Source organism: Hypomesus nipponensis, chromosome 17 (assembly GCF_054491055.1).
Source record: "Hypomesus nipponensis isolate SF chromosome 17, ASM5449105v1, whole genome shotgun sequence".
Lineage (NCBI taxonomy): Eukaryota > Metazoa > Chordata > Actinopteri > Osmeriformes > Osmeridae > Hypomesus > Hypomesus nipponensis.
The window spans coordinates 4,572,458-4,592,516 of NC_140377.1; the positions used below are offsets into that span (position 1 = coordinate 4,572,458).

The 20,059-nt window shown below is 51.7% G+C and overlaps 1 protein-coding gene across 4 annotated transcripts; it reads left to right on the forward strand.

Moving 5' to 3' along the window:
• The first annotated feature begins 34 nt into the window (after positions 1-34).
• atp6v0a1a (ATPase H+ transporting V0 subunit a1a) lies at positions 35-19,400 on the forward strand. 4 transcript variants are annotated; one of them, XM_084677692.1, is made up of 21 exons: positions 35-105; positions 2,284-2,450; positions 3,037-3,115; positions 3,754-3,851; positions 3,981-4,109; positions 4,549-4,631; positions 6,009-6,135; positions 6,235-6,317; positions 6,449-6,542; positions 8,468-8,680; positions 10,564-10,714; positions 11,164-11,303; positions 11,817-11,983; positions 12,079-12,169; positions 12,274-12,392; positions 12,551-12,767; positions 12,868-12,975; positions 13,177-13,284; positions 16,281-16,398; positions 16,569-16,740; positions 18,119-19,400. In XM_084677692.1, the coding sequence occupies exons 2-21, from the start codon at positions 2,334-2,336 to the stop codon at positions 18,210-18,212; spliced, it is 2,508 nt and encodes an 835-aa protein (XP_084533818.1). In that variant the 5' UTR covers positions 35-105; positions 2,284-2,333; the 3' UTR covers positions 18,213-19,400. The 4 variants fall into 4 exon arrangements, with proteins under 4 accessions (XP_084533818.1, XP_084533817.1, XP_084533819.1 ...); XM_084677691.1 differs by lacking the exon at positions 35-105 and adding an exon at positions 913-1,032; XM_084677693.1 differs by lacking the exon at positions 35-105 and adding an exon at positions 1,136-1,269.
• The last annotated feature ends 659 nt before the right edge of the window (positions 19,401-20,059 follow it).

Here is a 20,059-nt window from a genome sequence, read left to right on the forward strand (position 1 = left end):
TATAAAAACTCCTCAAGTGCCAGTCTCCGCCCCTGGTGACAGGAGAGACTCTGTCAGGATATGGCAGGAAGGGGGCGTTGGAGAGATCCAGAACGGCACACACTGGTACTGGTAATGGGGAATTAGATGGCTGTATTGTTTGTCAAGATCAAAGCATGTGTCGTACATTCACAAGATCAAAGCATGTGTCATACATTCATTACCTATTTTGCCAGAGATATACTGATTTCAGGGATCAACAATAATGGGGAACCAATGAAAGAAAAAAGAGTGGATCACAAATAAGTTTGATTGAATCAATGCAGAAACGTATCATAGATGATAGGTCAGGAGTTTGGACAGAAGTAAAGGGCAAAAAGGGGTGTGGTAGACTGTGGTTTTATATTTCTCCAGCAGATGGCATAGTGATCAATTCTGCTTCTAAGCACCATGGCAAGCACAGAACAATAGCCAATACCTTTGGGGTCCATGTCACTGTCCTTGTTTTTTCAATTACCGTGTCCGTGACAGATTTTGACCTTCCCATGCAAGTATTTCAACTTTGCATTCAGTAACCCGTTTCTGAAAAATCCACACGTTTCGCCATCTTCATTTAATAGTAGGCTTATTAGTCTATTTGTAAATAGAGAGACATACATTGTTACTATGAACTGTTAAAATGATGTACTTTTTAAATATGACAGTATTTTACATGTCAATATAAGTATGCAGTTAACAGGTGCATGCAAAACCCAAAACAGATTATCTTATTTTATTATTATTTTTACAAAATATTAAGTTAAGTTAACCATAAGAAAAGTAATTTGTCATATCTTATATATATATATCCTAATAGAAAGCGAAGGAGTCAAAATATCTAATGTTTAACTAGATTGCATCGGGTCCTGAAGCCTCCTCCTCAGTCCTCGATCCAAGGAAGTTCTGTCTGAAGCCGATCAGCTGATTTCCTCAGTTACGCACAATACGCAGCTTTCTACCAAGTGACGATTGTTGGGATTGCTCACTCTCATCGGAGACCAACAAGCTATTACAGTAAGACCCTTGAGTTTATTAGCCAGCTGTCACGATTTAAAAACATTAATATTAGGCTCACTGAATGAGCATACCATAGCCAGCTGTAGACAATATATAGTATGTCGTTATTACAGTTTTCGTCCTAGCTCGGATTCTAGCTGTGGTACTAGTACTACTGTGGTAATAGCTAGCCTTTATCTGGTTTATTTAAACCTGAACGGGTATTTTCTGCAAAGGTCCTGTTGGTGACATTTAGTAAGCTAACTAGCCTAATGTAATGTAGCTATCTGAACTAGACTAGAGGACTACACACAATTTAGCTACGTTAAATGGCTAACGCTGTTGTTTGGTTAGCAGTGTACAGTACGTATAGCCATCTTGCTTAGCATTATTAGTATTATTATTCATATGAGTGTGATTAAGATGGGGCTGATGAACGAGGTACAGACAGGTAGCACTAGCTAAACAAAACACTTTGTTTCGGCTTAGTCTACACTAGTCCCTAGAAACAGTGGATTGTATTGAATCGGTCCTGTAAATGTCCCGTATTTAGCTAACTTTAGCTCACTCTGTGCTCCTGACACTTCCACATGTATTTATTTGCTAATTTATCAAATAGTAAAGCGATATTTGTGTGGTAGCAAAACTAACCTAAACCTATCTGATTTCTTACTAACTACTATTTTACAGCAGAACTTAAACTGTGAAAAACAATTCAACCTGTTTGACTACAAGTCACATGGTCAAGATTAATCCTTAAGCTTGTTGGGGCGTTAAGCCAGGCATTTGCATTCTGCACTTTTAAACTGGCTATCTACCCACCTAGGTAAAAACATATAATTTAGCATTCATATGAGCGTCTGTATGGCTTAGATTACAATCAACGATGTTGCTTACACACAATCAGCGTTCTTGAACTAGCTGCCTACATTCTTTCAGAAATATTTTTGTTTAACCAACTACGATCACGGGATCATAGGAGAAAGATGACACATTTTTAGGTCAGTCACACGCTATCATCTCAAGGTTGTGTAAACTATCACACCACCGATACATCCATCTTCATTACTGTGGTGTAATTAGGTTTCCTGTCTTAACCAGGTTAGAGGAATGTAGGCCCCCACCGTTATGACGGTGGCAAAACTGCTAGTTTCAACTGGTCACACCACAAGAGCTTATAATAGAAAACACCCCTTTATGTTCTGCAACAACTTTAGGTGTTGTTTTTTTTCTAGCTAAACCGATTCTGTTTCATTGCTCCATTTCCAGGAGACTGATATTTGCAGGCGTGCTGAGCAGGCCCATCGTACCAGGCCACCATGGGGGAGCTTTTCCGAAGCGAGGAGATGACCCTGGCTCAGCTCTTCCTCCAGTCCGAGGCTGCCTACTGCTGTGTCAGCGAGCTGGGCGAGATCGGATTGGTGCAGTTTCGTGATGTGAGTCAGGTGGCTGAGCGGTGAGGGAATCGGGCTAGTAATCGGACGGTTGCCAGTTCGATTCCCGGCTGTGCGAAAGGACGTTGCGTGCTTGGGCAAGGCACTTCACCCTACTTGCCTCAGGGGGAATGTCCCTGTACTTACTGTAAGTCGCTCTGGATAAGAGCGTCTGCTAAATGACTAAATGTAAATGAGTCCCATGTGACGCGATACGCTCCGAGTGGCAAACGGTATCTTTAACCTCCCTAACAGAGGATGCGGTATTGGTTTGTTGGTTGAGATAGGGCACACTGCCTCCAATGCCGTTCTCATCATGTGCTCCCAGCTGACCCCATCAGACAGCCTGGGAAGCTTTTCTCATGACAGCCTCTTTGACAGCCCCATGGTGCAGAGAGGCATCTATAGACTGAGCCGAAACAAAGGACAACTCTTGTTTCACTGCGTGACTTCTTTCTCGTAATATTCCCACTGTCACAGGGTCATTTTAAAATGCCATTCTTGAATGTGGTATCAGGTCTGTATTCATGTAGATTGTAAAGTGTGACAACCGAATATAAATACTTCTGATGTTTTGTTTGCGTCACAGTTGAATCCAGACGTGAACGTGTTCCAACGCAAGTTTGTTAATGAAGTGCGTCGATGTGAGGAGATGGATCGCAAGCTGAGTAAGTGAGCTGTGGAGTATAGGCTCGCTTTCCTTTTACCCTCTCAAAACGCTTCTCAATTCTCTGGCTCTCTCTGGCTCTCTCTGGATCTCTCTAGCTCTCTCTGGCTCTCTCTGGATCTCTCTGGCTCTCTCTCTGGCTCTCTCTGGCTCTCTCTGGCTCTCTCTGGCTCTCTCTCTGGCTCTCTCTGGCTCTCTCTGGATCTCTCTAGCTCTCTCTGGCTCTCTCTGGCTCTCTCTCTGGCTCTCTCTGGCTCTCTCTGGCTCTCTCTCTGGCTCTCTCTGGCTCTCTCTGGCTCTCTCTGGCTCTCTCTGGCTCTCTCTGGCTCTCTCTGGCTCTCTCTGGCTCTCTCTGGCTCTCTCTGGCTCTCTCTGGCTCTCTCTGGCTCTCTCTGGCTCTCTCTGGCTCTCTCTGGCTCTGGCTCTCTCTCTCTGGCTCTCTCTCTCTAGCTCTCTCTCTCTGGCTCTCTCTCTCTGGCTCTGGCTCTCTCTCTCTGGCTCTCTCTCTCTGGCTCTCTCTCTCTGGCTCTCTCTCTCTCTCTCTCTCTCTCTCTCTCTCTCTCTCTCTCTCTCTCTCTCTCACACACACACACTCACACACATTCTGTTTTGACTCTTTTCTCTGTCTTCATTGGTCAGGGTTTGTGGAGAAAGAGATCAAGAAAGCCAACCTCCCCATCGTGGACACGGGAGAGAACCCCGAGGTTCCTTTCCCCCGAGACATGATAGACCTGGAGGTGACCGTGCCCACCGCACACTCTCCCCTCACGCTCCTCTCCCATGGTCGAGTCTCAGCACCGAAAACACCCAACAACTCAGGCCAATATCCTCCAACTAACAGCCTGTCTACCCCGGTCTCCCCTTAGGCCACCTTTGAAAAGCTGGAGAACGAACTGAAAGAGATCAACACCAACCAGGAAGCCCTTAAAAAGAATTTCCTGGAACTGACTGAGCTGAAACACATCCTGCGGCGTACCCAACAGTTCTTTGATGAGGTCAGGTTTACCTCCCTTTCAGTCCTGCATCCACCACAGCCCACCCCGTAAACCATCGCTTGGTCAGTGGCACATTTTAGCAAACGCCTGTTTTTCCACTGACACACAGCTATGTTTCAGCTGTAGTAGTTCTATAATGCGGTCTCATGGCATAGTAATAGTGCTCATAGTAGTAGTGACCTTTGATGTGAAATGGATATTCCACTCTGCTGCATCCACAAGCAAAGCTGGGTTTACTTGGACTGCTATGACCTCTTTTACTGGTCTTTATGAGGTTGTATGGGAGTAAATAAGTCAGTTAAAAGTGTCTTTTCTGCAAATCATTTACACGTCACATGGTTTTTGTTCATCTGTAATCATACGCGCATGTGTCACAAGTGTGTTGTTGTTACCTGGGTCCATTTTCTGACGTGCTGTCGTGACGCCCCACTTCTGGCAGATGGAGGACCCCAATCTGCTGGAGGAGTCGTCGACCCTGCTGGAACCCAACGAGGCAGGCAGGGCCGCTCCCCTGAGACTGGGGTGAGACCTCCCCCCATCCCCCCTGCCTCTTCCCCCTCGCCTCCTCCCCTCATCCTCCTCCTCCTTCCACCCACGCTCCTACTTCGGACTCTCTTGAGATTGAACTATCTCTCCTATCACACCGTCTGTGGTCGGATTACACTCCAGCCAGTCCTGTCCCCCATACCAGCTAGTCCTGTCCCCCATACCAGCCAGTCCTGTCCCCCATACCAGCCAGTCCTGTCCCCCACACCAGCCAGTCCTGTCCCCCACACCAGCCAGTCCTGTCCCCCACACCAGCCAGTCCTGTCCCCCACACCAGCCAGTCCTGTCCCCCACACCAGCCAGTCCTGTCCCCCACACCAGCCAGTCCTGTCCCCCACACCAGCCAGTCCTGTCCCCCACACCAGCCAGTCCTGTCCCACATACCAGCCAGTCCTGTCCCCCACACCAGCCAGTCCTGTCCCCCACACCAGCCAGTCCTGTCCCACATACCAGCCAGTCCTGTCCCCCACACCAGCCAGTCCTGTCCCCCACACCAGCCAGTCCTGTCCCCCATACCAGCCAGTCCTGTCCCCCACACCAGCCAGTCCTGTCCCCCACACCAGCCAGTCCTGTCCCCCACACCAGCCAGTCCTGTCCCCCATACCAGCCAGTCCTGTCCCCCACACCAGCCAGTCCTGTCCCCCACACCAGCCAGTCCTGTCCCCCACACCAGCCAGTCCTGTCCCCCACACCAGCCAGTCCTGTCCCCCATACCAGCCAGTCCTGTCCCCCCACACCAGCCAGTCCTGTCCCCCATACCAGCTCAGACTGCCCCCGGTTTAGGAGGGCCTCCCAGGTCACTGGACAGTGTGGGTGTGATTCACTTGGACGCTTACTCTGCCCAGTCCTAAAGCTGACAGCCTTACGCTTGCGGGGGAGGGGGCAGGGTGGGGGAGCTTCCTAATGAGGCCTGCTGTAGGCCGGGGGCGTCATCCCTCCCCTCTGGGTCTGAACAGCAGAGCGTTACATAGAAGCTCAGCGTTACGTTTGTTGACTGACACGGATGGTGTTCTGTTGGTCATCGAGGGGAGGACCATGTAGTACCCAAGTACAGGGTAGGGGCCAGTCATCTGGCCACTGTGATGCATGCTCTAGGTACATTCAATGTTTCTGGGTGGGGATCTCACGGCTGGCGTACAGACAAGTGAATCCACCTATGCTGTCGAACACCCGGGCCAGGATACCTCTCATTTACATCAGCTCCTGTCCCCAACCTGTTTCATGTTCAAACACTGAGATTGTGACCTGCTGGAGATCTCCTTCTACAGCAGGGTTAGCTGCCGTGGGGGCTGCTTGTTTCACCCGCCATGTTAACTGGAGCCAGTGTTTGTTTGCTCTGTTGTCCTGGCGCAGGTTTGTTGCCGGGGTGATCAGCAGGGAGCGCATCCCCACCTTTGAGAGGATGCTATGGAGAGTTTGCCGTGGCAACGTGTTCCTTAAGCAGGCGGATATTGAAGAGCCCCTGGAGGACCCAGCCTCGGTCAGTACTGACTGACTGACTGACTGGCAGCTCATTCAGACCTGGCTCTGTGGACCCCTCCTCACTCCTCAATCTCCTTCCTGTGTTTGGCCTTCACAGGGTGACCAGGTCTACAAGTCCGTGTTCATCATATTCTTCCAGGGAGACCAGCTAAAGATTCGCGTCAGGAAGATCTGTGAGGGGTAAGGTCTCAATTGGGAGCGAAACCAAAAGCGAATGATCCCTCTGTGGCAAGCATGTCTTTTTTCCTTATACACAACTGTGTGTGTGTGTGTGTCCCTCTGTGTGTATGTGTGTGTGTGTGTGTGTTCAGATTCCGTGCGTCCCTGTATCCGTGTCCAGAGACCCCCCAGGAGAGGAAGGAGATGGCCGCTGGGGTCAACACCCGCATCGATGACCTCCAGATGGTACGCACCCACCTGTTTCTGACGTCACACCTCGCCTGTATCCTGGGCCTGTATCCTGGGCCTGTATCCTGGGCCTGTATCCGGGGCCTGTATCCTGGGCCTGACCCCTGGACGCGGTTTGGACTCCTGACTTGTGTTTTTTCAATTCCGATTAGCTCGGAAATATCACTCCTTTTGGTTGGTAGCCCACAGCCCTCAGATAGAAAGAGCAGGAGGAACTATCCAAATATATTAGATTAGATGAACCCTCAGTGCCGAGAGAGCTGCCGTAATAAATGGAGTTGATCTTTCCAATAAGATCTCAATGCCCTTAGATCAGATTAGGGGGGGGTTTCTCAAATTGAGTTATCTTCCTGTTGCTTCCCTGCTTCTGATGATGGGGGGGGGGAGAGAGGGGGAGCTGACCGATGACCACAGCAGGCTGGGCGGGAGGCAATCTGGACCAGACAGAGCTCTGCCAGCGTGGGCCAGGCCCCGCTGGAGGCACTGGTGTAGAGAGAGCTGATGTAGGCCTCTACCTGCAGCCATCACACCGTGCGGGCAGGCAGGGCCGGTGGAGACGGCCCCCTGCTCTACTCCTGGTGACAGCTCTGGGCTCCGTGACTCACCACCGGAGGAGGTCAACAAGAGGCCCCGAGAAAGAGGGACGAGAGAGAGATGTCCCGAACTCTCACACACGCACACATGCTCTCGCCGTACACCAACCGCTTGGCTCTCTTTGAAACCTTATAATCCTTCCTCCTGACACCCCAGATTGTGCCAGGCACCATGCGAGGGACAGTGCCAGTGTTGCTGGTCACCGCAGCCTGTTGAGCCTACAAGCCTGCAGTCTGGCTATGACTTGTTATGAAGCCAATCGCTCAGCATAAACAACCTCTCATGAGCGGAGCCCCCCCCCCCCCCCAGGGTACTGCCTAAGGCCCAGGGCCATTTCTAAGGTGTGGGGATCCACTGGAGCGCTGCTTCCCCGATGGCACAGCTGAAAGGCATCCTCTCCTTCTTTGGCTGGGAAATCGGGAACCTTCACCCATCTCGTATCACGAGAGCCAGCTGAATGGAAGGGGTGTTCTAAAGTGCATTGCGTTACACATACGCATCCAGACCACCCACCTGTACTCACACCCACAAATATATACTGGGGTGAACGCACCACACTCACTACTCTGGAATGAGCTTAGCTCAAATCCTCGGGGAGGTGAGTCACATGCCCCTTGAGCCAGTCATGTGTGTGCGAGCGTGCGCTTGTGTATTTGTGCAGCTTGTGTGTCTCAAGATCGGATACAGTTACATACCCTGTCTGGGCGGAGATGGGGAGAGAGAGGGGGTAGAGAGACATTGTCGGCCTTATGCCCGAGGCCCCCTGTCCACCAGAGACTCACGCCTGCAAGGGTTCCGGAATGCTCCGCTTGGCCATAGCGACGGGCATACTGTTATGCTCGTTGCTACGTGGGCAGCAGGGCTAGGGATAGTAGAGGAGGGTGGAGCGCAGGGCCAGGCCTGCCCATTTGGGAAGCAACAGATATGAGTGTGGGTGGGTATGTGTGTGGGTGTGTGAGGGTCTGGGCTGGGTGGGTGTAGAGCAGAGATCAAGTCCCTGTCATCCACTGATCATAAGACGTGCTCTTCTTGGGAGTCATTCTAGTACATTCCTGGGAATGTCCCCAGAGTAACTTACGGTAAACCGGCAGGCTCACGTCCCAGCATCCACCAGGATCTGCCCTGGGTACACATAGCTCCCAGTAAACACCCCTATTTGTATGAAGCCCTCAGACACCAAGGAAAATGTGATTCACGGTGTCTGCAGTTTTTTGGGCAAAAGGCCACTCTAATCCAATTCAGTCACGAGTCAACATCTCATGTCACACCGACATGTTCCTGGGTGTTCCCGGATGTGTTGACCCCTGATCTATCTTCCCCTCCCCCAGGTGCTGAACCAGACCGAGGACCACAGGCAGAGAGTCCTGCAGGCCGCAGCCAAGACGGTGCGGGTGTGGTTCATCAAGGTGAGGAAGATGAAGGCCATCTACCACACCCTCAACCTGTGCAACATCGACGTCACCCAGAAGTGCCTGATCGCAGAGGTCTGGGGCCCCGTGTCCGACCTGGACTCCATCCAGTTCGCCCTGCGCAGGGGCACGGTGAGTGTCCCCCCCGCCCCCTCTCTCCCCCCACTCTCCTTCCCCCCTCCTGACCTGCTGGGGAGTCAGGTGGCTGAACGGTGAGGGAATCGGGCTGGTAATCTGAAGGTCGCCAGTTCAATTCCTGGCTGAGCCAAATGACGTTGTGGCCTTGGGCAAGGCACTTCACCCTACTTGCCTACGTTCCCTGTACTTACTGTAAGTCGCTCTGGATAAGAGCGTCTGCTAAATGACTAAATGTATAATGTTGGGAGGGATGAAACAGCCCCCCACCCCCACACACATTCCCTGTGTCTCCAGAGCACGCGTTAGGTTCGAGATCTGAGCTCAGAGACCTGATCGTCCCTCCAGCTCTAGATCAGTGGTTCTCAACCCTGGTCCTCAAGTACCCCCCCGTCCTGCACGTTTTAGATGTTTCCCTGCTCCAACACACCTGATTCAAATCAATGGTCGTTAGCAGGCTTCTGCATAACTAGATAACGACCCATTCGTTTGAATCAGGTGTGTTGGAGCAGGGAAACATCTAAAACGCACAGGGGTGCCCTGAGGACCAGGGTTGAGAACCACTGCTGTAGACCATCCAGTCTGAGTAGCCAGACGTTCCAGTGCTTCCTCAGCGACAGCGCTAACGGGGCATGACACAGCGTTGCGTGACACATGGACATGGTCATGGTTTTGCACCTATCAGGAGGCCAGGGGCCAGGCTGAGAAGGGCGCGTTGGGAATCTCGTCCAGAAGGAGTTCATGCTAGTCTGTTCTGGTGAGGTCGGGTACAGCCAGAGTGTAGCAGCCCAACTATCACATGAATCTGCTGACAGATTCCTATCAGCTTATCTCTCGACCCTGCTCCTGCCTCTCTCTCCTCTCCTGTCTCTCTCTCCTCACCTGTCTCTCTACCCGTCTCTCTGTCCTCTCCTGTCTCTCTCCTCTCCTGTCTCTCTCTCCTCACCTGTCTCTCTACCCGTCTCTGTCCTCTCCTGTCTCTCTGCCCCTGTCTCTCTCCTCTCCTGTCTCTCTTTTTTCTCCTGTATCTCTGCTCCTGCCTCTCTCTCTCTGCCCCCGTCTCTCTCCCCCCTCCTGTCTCTCTGCTCCTCTCTCTCTCTCTCTCTCTCTCTCTCTCTCTCTCTGCGCTTGTCTCTCTCTCTCTCTCTCTCTCTCTCTCTCTCTGCGCTTGTCTCTCTGCTCCCAGTCATGGGAGAGCAGCTATACCCTATGTGAACACCCAGCCCAGAGTTAGCTCAGTAGGCCTGTTCTGTCCATGTCAGCCCAGGCTTAGTCCTCTCACGCACCACGCTCTCTCTCCCAGGCTGAATATATCCCAGGGCTATTTTTAGCCCCCCTCCCCATGTCCTGTAGAGGAACACAAGGCCATGGTAGACCCCCCTCGCCCCTATTAATACACCCAAGATCCTACCTGGATCTGCCCGCTTCTACCTCCCTGAATCACAGCAGGGAAGGATGAGGTTCACTCAGGAATGGAAGCCTTGTCTAATTCAGACCAGATCTGTGCGGTAGATATTTGCTTAGTATGAATCACAGCAGCCAGTGACCCCGGTGTGACGACCTGTGAACGGCAGACAGACACACAGACAGACTAATGAGGAAAGCAGCAGAATTCCTCTCATTCCTCGACGTTGAGGAGAGTGCAGCTGACTAGCAGGACCTGCACATGATCCCATTGTGAGGGAGATTACAGCCATATTGAACAGCTTTTTTTCCCCCCTTATTTTTTCTTCCTCTTTTTTTTTTTTTTTTTTAATAACCGTAAGACTTATGAGGGCTGTTTTTGCCAACAGCCTCGCTAAATACCGAACTGTAAAAGTGCGTTGTTGTACGATGTGGCCAAAGTAGTTTGACCGTGGTCCTGTTCTGGTCGTCCTCAGGAGAAGAGTGGTTCGTCTGTCCCCTCCATCCTCAACAGGATGCAGACCAAGCAGACTCCGCCCACATTCAACAAGACCAACAAGTTCACCTCTGGCTTCCAGAACATAGTGGATGCGTACGGCATCGGCAACTACCGTGAGATCAACCCAGGTACGCCTCTTCCACCCCTCAATCACGGCCCTCTTTATCCATGCTGTCGTGTTCCCTCTCTCATTTGGCCTTTCAGAATGCAAACAGCGTCTGTTGACCCAGCTGTGTGTGTATAATGTGTCCGTTCTTCGGTCATGGTCCATGTGTTTGTATTCTGGGACGCGTACCTCTTTTCATTTGCTCTTTCCATACAACAAACCGCATCTATTGACCCTGATGCGTGCGTGCTTGTTAACCATAGGCGTGGACCTTCATATCCCTGCTTCACCACATCACTGTTGATCACACGGCACTGTGTGTGTGTGCTGGTGCACTGTGTGTGTGTGTGTGTGTGTGTGTGTGCTGGTGCACTGTGTGTGTGTGCTGGTACACTGTGTGTGTGTGTGCCTGTCACTGCCATCTGCTCATGTTCTCCCCCCCCCCCTGCCTGCCTGTCGACCTTCCACCAGCTCCATACACCATCATCACCTTCCCCTTCCTGTTTGCCGTCATGTTCGGCGACATGGGCCACGGCGTGCTCATGACCTGCGCCGCCCTCTACCTGGTCCTGAGGGAGAGCCGGCTGCTGGCGCAGAAGAACGACAACGAGGTACTGGGACCACCCTCCCCCACCCTCCCCTCGCTCCCTCAGTCATCCTCATCCTGGTCAACCTTGAGACAAACACCTTCGAACAGTGGTTCCCAATCCTGGTCCTCAGGGCACCCCTGTCCTGCATGTTTTAGATGTTTCCCTGCTCCAACACACCTGATTCACATGAACGGGTTGTTATCCAGCACTGAAGAAGCCTTCTTATGACCATTCGTTTGAATCGGGTGTGTTGGAGCAGGGAAACATCTAAAACGTGCTGGACAGGGGTGCCCTGAGGACCAGGGTTGGGACCCACTGCCTTACAACACCATAGATAGACTCTTTCTACATCCACATATCCACTTTTGACAGTCTGACTGTGTCATCGGTATGTGATCGTATAAACCCGAGACCAGGACCTGGTCATAACTCTGGCTGTGTATAACGCCCCCACCCCCCCCCCGGAGGTCAGGCAGTAACAGTGAGGCCTGTCTGTCCCCTGTCCCCCCCCTCCTCCATGTGTCTCTGTTGTAGATGTTCAGCATGGTGTTTGCGGGGCGCTACATCATCCTGCTGATGGGCATCTTCTCCATCTATACGGGCATCATCTACAACGACTGCTTCTCCAAGTCTCTCAACCTGTTTGGCTCGGGCTGGAGTGTCCGGCCTATGTTCGACTCCAAAGTAGGAGGCAACTGGACGTGAGTCTGCTCTTGCATGTGATGTGTGTCTGTGTGTGTGTGCTTTGCCTCTTCAGGCAGTGTGTGCTATAAAAGGATGTCCAATGCCTTTTCAGTTTTACAGATGTTGAGAATAACAGAGTTTTGCAGTTGGATCCAGCTGTAAGCGGAGTATTCAAAGGACCGTACCCGATTGGCATCGACCCGGTGAGTACCTCCCCCCCCACCCCAGAAAAGTCGCTTTGAGACGCAAAGCTTCCTGACGTCTGCGTCCGTTTTGACCTCATCCATCTGTCCGATGTGATTTGCAGATCTGGAATATCGCCGTCAACAAGCTGACGTTTCTCAACTCCTTCAAGATGAAGATGTCCATCATCCTGGGCGTCATCCACATGCTGTTTGGAGTCTCCCTCAGCCTGTTCAACCACCTGTACGTCTCTCTCTGTCTCTCTCAAACTCCCCCCGTCTCCCTGTCGTCATGTTGGGTATCTCCATGGAGGTCTCACGTCCCTGTGTTTCTCTCTCTCTCTCTCTCTCTCTCTCTCTCTCTCTCTCTCTCTCTCTCTCTCTCTCTCTCTCTCTCTGCAGTTACTTCAAGAAACCCCTCAACATTTACCTGGGCTTTATCCCAGAGATTGTGTTCATGGCCAGCCTCTTCGGCTACCTGGCCCTGCTGGTCTTCTACAAGTGGCTGGCGTACGACGCACGCACCTCCAGGGCCGCGCCCAGCCTGCTCATCGCCTTCATCAACATGTTCCTCTTCAACTACAGCGACCCCACCAACCAGCCCCTCTACAGGGGACAGGTGAGCCACGCTCAGCTGTCCTGCTGTCACATGAGAGTGTTGTAGGAGGCATGTCGGACAAACTCCTCTCTGGCCTCTCTCTCTCTCTCTCTCTCCCCAGATGGGATTGCAGTGTTTGCTGGTGGTGGTGGCGCTGGCCTGCGTTCCCTGTATGTTGATTGTGAAAACCCTGGTCCTTCGCCGTCAGCACATCTGGAAGCAGAATCTGGTACAGTCTGCCTTCCCCTCCACACGCTCACACGTTTCAATCAGTTGTGGATCCAGTTCAAATCAGACCCAAAATAAAACCACTGCACAAAGTTCTCACTTGACAGGTTCATTTGAAAGGTCAGAGCAGCAAGGCAGGATGCAAGTTTGCAGGTCGTTGCGGTGACCCCAGTTTGACCCCGTCCTCTGTTGTGCTCTCCAGGGCACGCAGAGCTTTGGAGGGATCCGGGTGGGGAACGGACCCACGGAGGACGAGGCTGAGATCATCCAACACGACCAGCTGTCCCAGCACTCTGAGGACGAGCCTGAGGTGAGGGACAGCCCCCCTCCTCCCTGTCTGACTCTCTCCAGTCCTCCTCCCTGTCTCACTCTCCCCAGTCCTCCTCCTCCCTGTCTCACTCTCCCCAGTCCTCCTCCTCCCTGTCTCACTCTCCCCAGTCCTCCTCCTCCCTGTCTCACTCTCCCCAGTCCTCCTCCTCCCTGTCTCACTCTCCCCAGTCCTCCTCCTCCCTGTCTCACTCTCCCCAGTCCTCCTCCTCCCTGTCTCACTCTCCCCAGTCCTCCTCCTCCCTGTCTCACTCTCCCCAGTCCTCCTCCTCTCTGTCTCACTCTCCCCAGTCCTCCTCCTCCCTGTCTCACTCTCCCCAGTCCTCCTCCTCCCTGTCTCACTCTCCCCAGTCCTCCTCCTCCCTGTCTCACTCTCCCCAGTCCTCCTCCTCCCTGTTTCACTCTCCCCAGTCCTCCACCTCCCTGCTCCCATTGTTATCCTGGGCTGCCCCTGCTTCCTGACCGCAGCAGTCTCTCCACAGTAGGGAGGGGGAACAAAGCAAGCCCAGACCAGGATACAATAACCCTGAATAATTGAAGACACCAGCCACACTGGAAACCTTGTTGAGAGCTCCCATTTCATTTCCACTGGCTCAGGAAGGCACAGAACAACATCAATATTGTAGGTGGAGGCTGCCTGGATGTGTAACTCCAACATGGTTTGGAAACAGGAAGTCACGTTTCTTCAGGCCACCGTTTTTCGAGGGTTTCAGTCCTGTTTTAGCCTGTTCCTTTATCGACCGTCTTTTAAGGAACCTATAAAATGACACAGTGGCCTTTTTCTGTCTGTGGTGACATTCAGCCCAGATCAGTGTAGTGTTGTCTCACCAGAGCCAGGTCGATACAGGTCGAACAGGCCCCTCCAACAGCTACACAGACACAAAGAGCCTCAAATAAACCCACATCAGGTCTCTGTTCTCCTGGGTGACCTTCCAAAGTGAAGAGAAGTTTAATTGGATCAAACATTTATAAACATGTTAATGGCTAAACAAAGCCAGTGCCCTTTTAAACAGGCTGCCCATGAGACTCCTCTGTCGTGCTTCAGCTCACGTTTGGACGTTAATGCTGTCGATATTAGTAGGCTGTTTCTCAGGCGCTTGTGTGTTACTCTGTCTCATGTTAATAACCTGCTCTGCAGGTTTGGTTGTTGAATAGGCCTGCATGTGGGTGCATTTACAACGATGTCGCATTTGAGGCTATTTCGTTTAGTTACTTGTGCACTGGCTAAGCGGGACCATGCTGGGTGTTAGAGGGTCCGTGAGGGTCCTTCCTTCCGGCCAGGCAGGTAGTGCTTGGTGCCCAGTCAGTAAACATGCCTCTTGAGCGTTAATAGAGAAGCTGGTGTTTTAACAGGCACCTCGTGCTCAGACCCTGTGCCTTTTTAAACCCCACTCGTCAGCTGCTCAAGTATGGCAAGTATGTCAATTGTTGCTGACCCAAGCCACGTTTATGAAGTAGGGTATTTGATTCAACAGAATACGGCCTAATAACTGGAACCTGACCTGACGGGGCAGGGGGATGTGATCCTAGCCCTCGCTGGCCTGGGCTAGCCCTCACTGGCCTGGGCTAGCCCTCTCTGGCCTGGGCTAGCCCTCGCTGGCCTGGGCTAGCCCTCACTGGCCTGCGCTAGCCATCGCTGGCCTGGGCTAGCCCTCACTGGCCTGGGCTAGCCCTCACTGGCCTCGGCTAGCCCTCTCTGGCCTCGGCTAGCCCTCTCTGGCCTGGGCTAGCCCTCACTGGCCTGGGCTAGCCCTCTCTGGCCTGGCCCACCTGTTGTGCCAGGCTAAGTGGGTCAGTGCACATCCAGCTCTTTTGACGCTCACCGTCGCTGTGTCCAACGGCAACCGGAGACACACACCATAACAGCATTCACAAGATGGCAAAGACCTGAGAATGCCCTTGTAGAATGTTGTCACTGAACACTGAACAGACCCAGTTCATAACACCGACAGGTGAACCACTGCAGTGACAGGGCGCCACAATAGCTAGCCAGAGAAGTTGAGGACTATGCTACGTAAACACCTCCAGTACATTATAATGTGTGTTTATTTCCCGTTTTGTTTTTTTGGTGTGTTTTGTGTTTTTTTTCCCCCTCATGTCATTCCTCTCATCACTAACCCACCTGTGTCTCTGTGTCACTAACTGGGACCTGACCTTTTGTCACCTCCTTTCAAGGCTACCGAGGAGGAAGTGGTAAGACAGGAGCTCATGTCCCCCTAGCGCATGTTTTACTAGTCTGTCTGTCTCCCCGTCTCTGTCTGTCTCCCCGTCTGTCTGTCTGTCTCCCCGTCTGTCTGTCTCCCCGTCTGTCTGTCTGTCTGTCTCCCCGTCTGTCTGTCTGTCTGTCTCCCCGTCTGTCTGTCTCCCCGTCTCTGTCTGTCTCCCCGTCTCTGTCTGTCTCCCCGTCTCTGTCTGTCTCCCCGTCTCTGTCTGTCTCCCCGTCTGTCTGTCTGTCTGTCTTCCCGTCTCTGTCTGTCTGTCCGAGTTACCTGCTTCTGTTTGTGTGTTGGTGTTCCTGATAGTCCTGTTGGCTGTGTGTGTGTTGTGTGTTTCTTGGTGGCTCTCTGGGTGATGGAGGGTGTAACAGGCTCCGGGGCCTCAGGGCTGGGCAGCATCAGTAGACTTCCTGTCGGGCCCTAATCAGGCGGCGGTGCATGGCCCCTGGGTGTGGGGCTGCTGGGGCCCCTGGCTGTGCAGGGCTCCTTATGGATCAGAGGGGCCTTCATCGCAGCTTGGGATCTGACCCCACTCTGCTGGGGAAGCGGGGTTGGTAGCAGCTGTTAGGGTGGGCTCTTCTGAATGGCTTGCTGGATTGATACCTCCTGCATCTATGTGAACCTGCAACACTGAGTCCTGCTCCCCCAGTCAGGTTATGGGCCAGGAGCTGGGGGATGTTGACGCCCGTCTGTCTGGTCTCTCTGTCTCTCTCTCTCTTTCTTTCTTTCTCTCTCTCTGTCTCTCTCTCTCTGTCCTCCACAGTTTAACTTTGGGGACATGGCAGTGCACCAGGCTATCCACACCATAGAGTACTGTCTGGGCTGCATCTCCAACACAGCCTCCTACCTACGACTGTGGGCCCTTAGTCTGGCACACGCACGTGAGTCTCTGCGTGCACACACACACACACACACACACACACAGACAGGAGTCACCTACTCACACCCACGGATACACACACACACACACACACACACACAGCCACTTCTCCCTCTCTGGGTAGTATTGCCCTTAACCCTGTGTGTGTGTGTGTGTGTGTGTGTGTCACAGAGTTGTCGGAGGTGCTGTGGACCATGGTGATGCACATCGGCCTGTCATCTCGAAGCTTCGCCGGCTTCCTGCTGCTGAGCATCATCTTCGGCGCCTTCGCCGTCCTCACCGTGTGCATCCTGCTCATCATGGAGGGCCTGTCAGCCTTCCTGCACGCGCTCAGACTGCACTGGTGAGTGTTTCGCTTCCTCCTTCCCTCTGCGTCTCCTCTTGTCAGCAGTTTGCTGCGGGTGAGTGGTTTTACGGCGGTTGGCAGCGTCTGTCCACTCTGGGGACTGTTCAGCAGGCTCAGCCAATCACTGGGCACTGTTCAGCAGGCTCAGCCAATGGCGTGGCTCAGTCTGTTGTCAAAGTCTGTGTTGAATCCCTGGAGAGGATCACCTGACTCTCTGACAAACTACAGCTGGCCAGATCCATCTGAATATAGCCACTCTCCGAGCCAAATATATTTATTCTTGTTAAATCTTCTTTATCCCAATTATTCCACCCTATGAAACAGAATAATTGTAGCCAGTTCACTAATGTTTATGTTGTGTCTTTTTAATTTGTTGTTATTATTATGGAAGAAAGGTCAAATCAGTTGTCACCGTTGTCGTGGACAGTGGTCTGTAGCGCCCCCTGCTGGTGGCAGCGGATCTCATCTCAGTCAGGCTTCAGCTGCCCAGTGATCCGTGCGAGACTGAAGCGTGCCTCTCTGGCATGTGATTAATGCTTTTAGAAGCTGATGTTCTCCCACACCTCCTGTTTCCTGGCTTGGAGCCTTCAGTATGTTCAGGCAGCGTATTGTGCATGTCCAGTGCTGACCGGCCGGCCCTCTGGCTCTGTCTCATGTGGCGGCGGTGCGTCATCCAGACTGCTGGGTTCTGTAGTTCTTCCAGGGCTCCCAGGAGGCTTCGCTGTCCGTTCATCCGCCATGTGATCTGGCATGGGCGCCGGTCACAGCCCACAGGAGTCGGCCCTGATAAGCCACCGGTGCAGTGACAGAGCAGGTGACGGACACCAGTGATCGGGGCTTCATGTATCCATCCCGGGAATGCGGGCGAACCAGCAGCCTGCAGCGCTAATTCTGAAGGGCCCTCTGGGGGGACAAACGGGAGGCTCTGGGCTGGAGATCACTCGACCGCAAGCCCGCGTCTGCAGATCTGGTTTGATCAGGCCTCTGTTGTGGATGCCTATCAGCTGTGTTTGTGCCCCCCCCCCCCCCACCTCCAGTCAGCCTCCGGAATGAGGGTGTGCGTGTGGGTGTATAAATAGCCCCGGGGGCAGGGGGGTTGGGTTCCAGGCTCCGGTTCAGGGTGGAGGTGGGCTCTGTTACAAGCTGGTTTACAGAGAGACACTGTGGTATGGGGAGCAGGGTTCACCTCGCACCCCACCCCAACACTGGATAGCCTTTTACATTTCGACCTTTGCAACTGACTTGGTGCTGGACTGTTACTGTACACCCACTCCTGTTACCTCATTAATATCCTTGATTGGCAGGCCAACAGACAACCATCCCCCTTAGTTTGTACCGTTCACTTCCATTGATATTTTTGTTTTGTTTTCCTCAGGGTGGAATTCCAGAACAAGTTCTACACTGGGCAGGGTTTCAAGTTCCTTCCGTTCACCTTTGAATGCATTCTGGACGGGAAGTTGGAAGATTGAAGAGAACATTCCTCCTCTTGCCTCCTCCTCCTCTCACACGCCTCACTGCACTCTTCTTCACTGGGGCGTTCAGGAGGTATTCTGACGTCAGCTAGACTCCACCCCCTGGTTGTTGCTTCAGGAACTATGCTATTGAATGACACTCCCTAAATCCCCCCCCCCCCCCCCCCCCCAACTGTCAAAAACTTTGAGACGGATCAATCTGTTATATTTATCCGTAATCCCCATCTCTGTTAAACCATGCTACATATTAAACATGTTTCAAGCTCAGTGCTTTAGATTCTCTGCCTGATCACCTTTTTATGAAGATCCGTCACCCATGACCTCATCGTAATTTGGGATTGGTTTTGATTATTTGATCAACTATTTATTCTCTGAAGGTCTTGTGGAAACATGTCCAGGTGAAGCCCTGTGTTTATCCGTCTACTGATGATTGGAAATGCTTTTGTTTTAGTAGTGCCGTTCTGCAGATGTGTTGATTGATTCAGACCGGCTTCTGTCGGAGGTGAAGGATGACTGTCGTCTGACTCACTCTGAGCTGCACCCATCATCGCCTGTCTCACCACCTTTAGGACCCTCCCACGGCTCTAGCGTGTGTTCCTTTGTTAGTCATTGTCAGTCCCTCATCCACCCTCTTTATAGCTGCTCAGTGAGAATACACACACGCGCACACACACAATCTCAGGTTGCACACACATAGCTCTACTGTGAGAGTCTAAGGGAATAACGCATGACTAATTATTTGGATGATCATAGCATTGTCTTCAATATGCAGATGGCTTGATGTACTATGTGTGTGTGTGTGTGTGTGTTGATTGTTCAGTTTCAGACATATCTGAATGCAGTGGACTGAGGGGAATCTGTTGTGTGTAGTCCCGTTAGCCAGAGATTATTTAACTAGTCTAAAATGTACCCAGACTTTCAGTGATAATCCATGACAATTAGATTATCGGTCATTGTGTGTATAATTGCCGTTCTTGTTGTTGTGCTTGTTTTTCCAGATGTGTTAATGTATTAATTTTCTGTGAATGTTTACAATCTGACTGGGGAATTTAGAGGACGGTGGGGAGGACAGAAGGATTTTTACAGACAACCCAACATTAATTGTTGTAAAATCCAGACCGAATAGGACGGGATTAGCATTAAGTATCTGTGTATATGTTTGTCAATAAAGAAAAAAGAAAGGGGTTTCATGAGAATCGTTTATTTTCTTCAAAGATGTGTGCCCACTCCGTGCCCCCACTCTCCTTACTAGCATGGAGTGTTTATGGAGGGGGATGGAAACCTTTATATTCCGTAACCCCATCATGGATCAAGTGTGTCATCTGGTGGCTATAGAGTGTAATGCGGATACAGCGCTACACATACATTGAACAAAATTATAAACGCAACACTTTAGTTTTTGCCCCCTAACTGACAGGTTTTTCGGACCCTCCCCAATACAGTAAAACTGCAAATTTTAGAGTGGCTTTTAATTGTGGCCAGCCTAAGGCACCTGTGCAATAATCAAGCTGTCTAATCGGCATCTAGATATGCCACAACAGTGAGGTATATGGATTTTCTCGGCAAAGGAGAAGTGCCCACTAACACAGATTTAGACAGATTTGTGAACAATATGTGAGAGAAATAGGCTTTTTGTGTGTGTAGAAAAAGTCTTACATCTTTGAGTTCAGCTCAGGAAAAATGGGGGCAAAAACATACGTGTTGCTTTTATAATTTTGTTCAGTGTAGTTCTTCAGGCGTCCTCTTGGCGGCGATGTTGGACTGGGATGAATGAAGCTGTTCTGGTGCCGTAGCTTATGTTCTACTGGTGAGTGTTGGTGTGTGAGGAGGGGAGAGTTAAGGGA

Excerpts from the sequence above, each read along its gene's own strand:
- atp6v0a1a (XM_084677692.1), top strand. The coding sequence starts at position 2,334 with ATGGGGGAGCTTTTCCGAAGCGAGGAGATGACCCTGGCTCAGCTCTTC. Across the intron at positions 6,136-6,234 it reads CCCTGGAGGACCCAGCCTCG|GGTGACCAGGTCTACAAGTC; the intron begins GTCAGTACTGAC and ends TGGCCTTCACAG. Across the intron at positions 8,681-10,563 it reads TCGCCCTGCGCAGGGGCACG|GAGAAGAGTGGTTCGTCTGT; the intron begins GTGAGTGTCCCC and ends GGTCGTCCTCAG.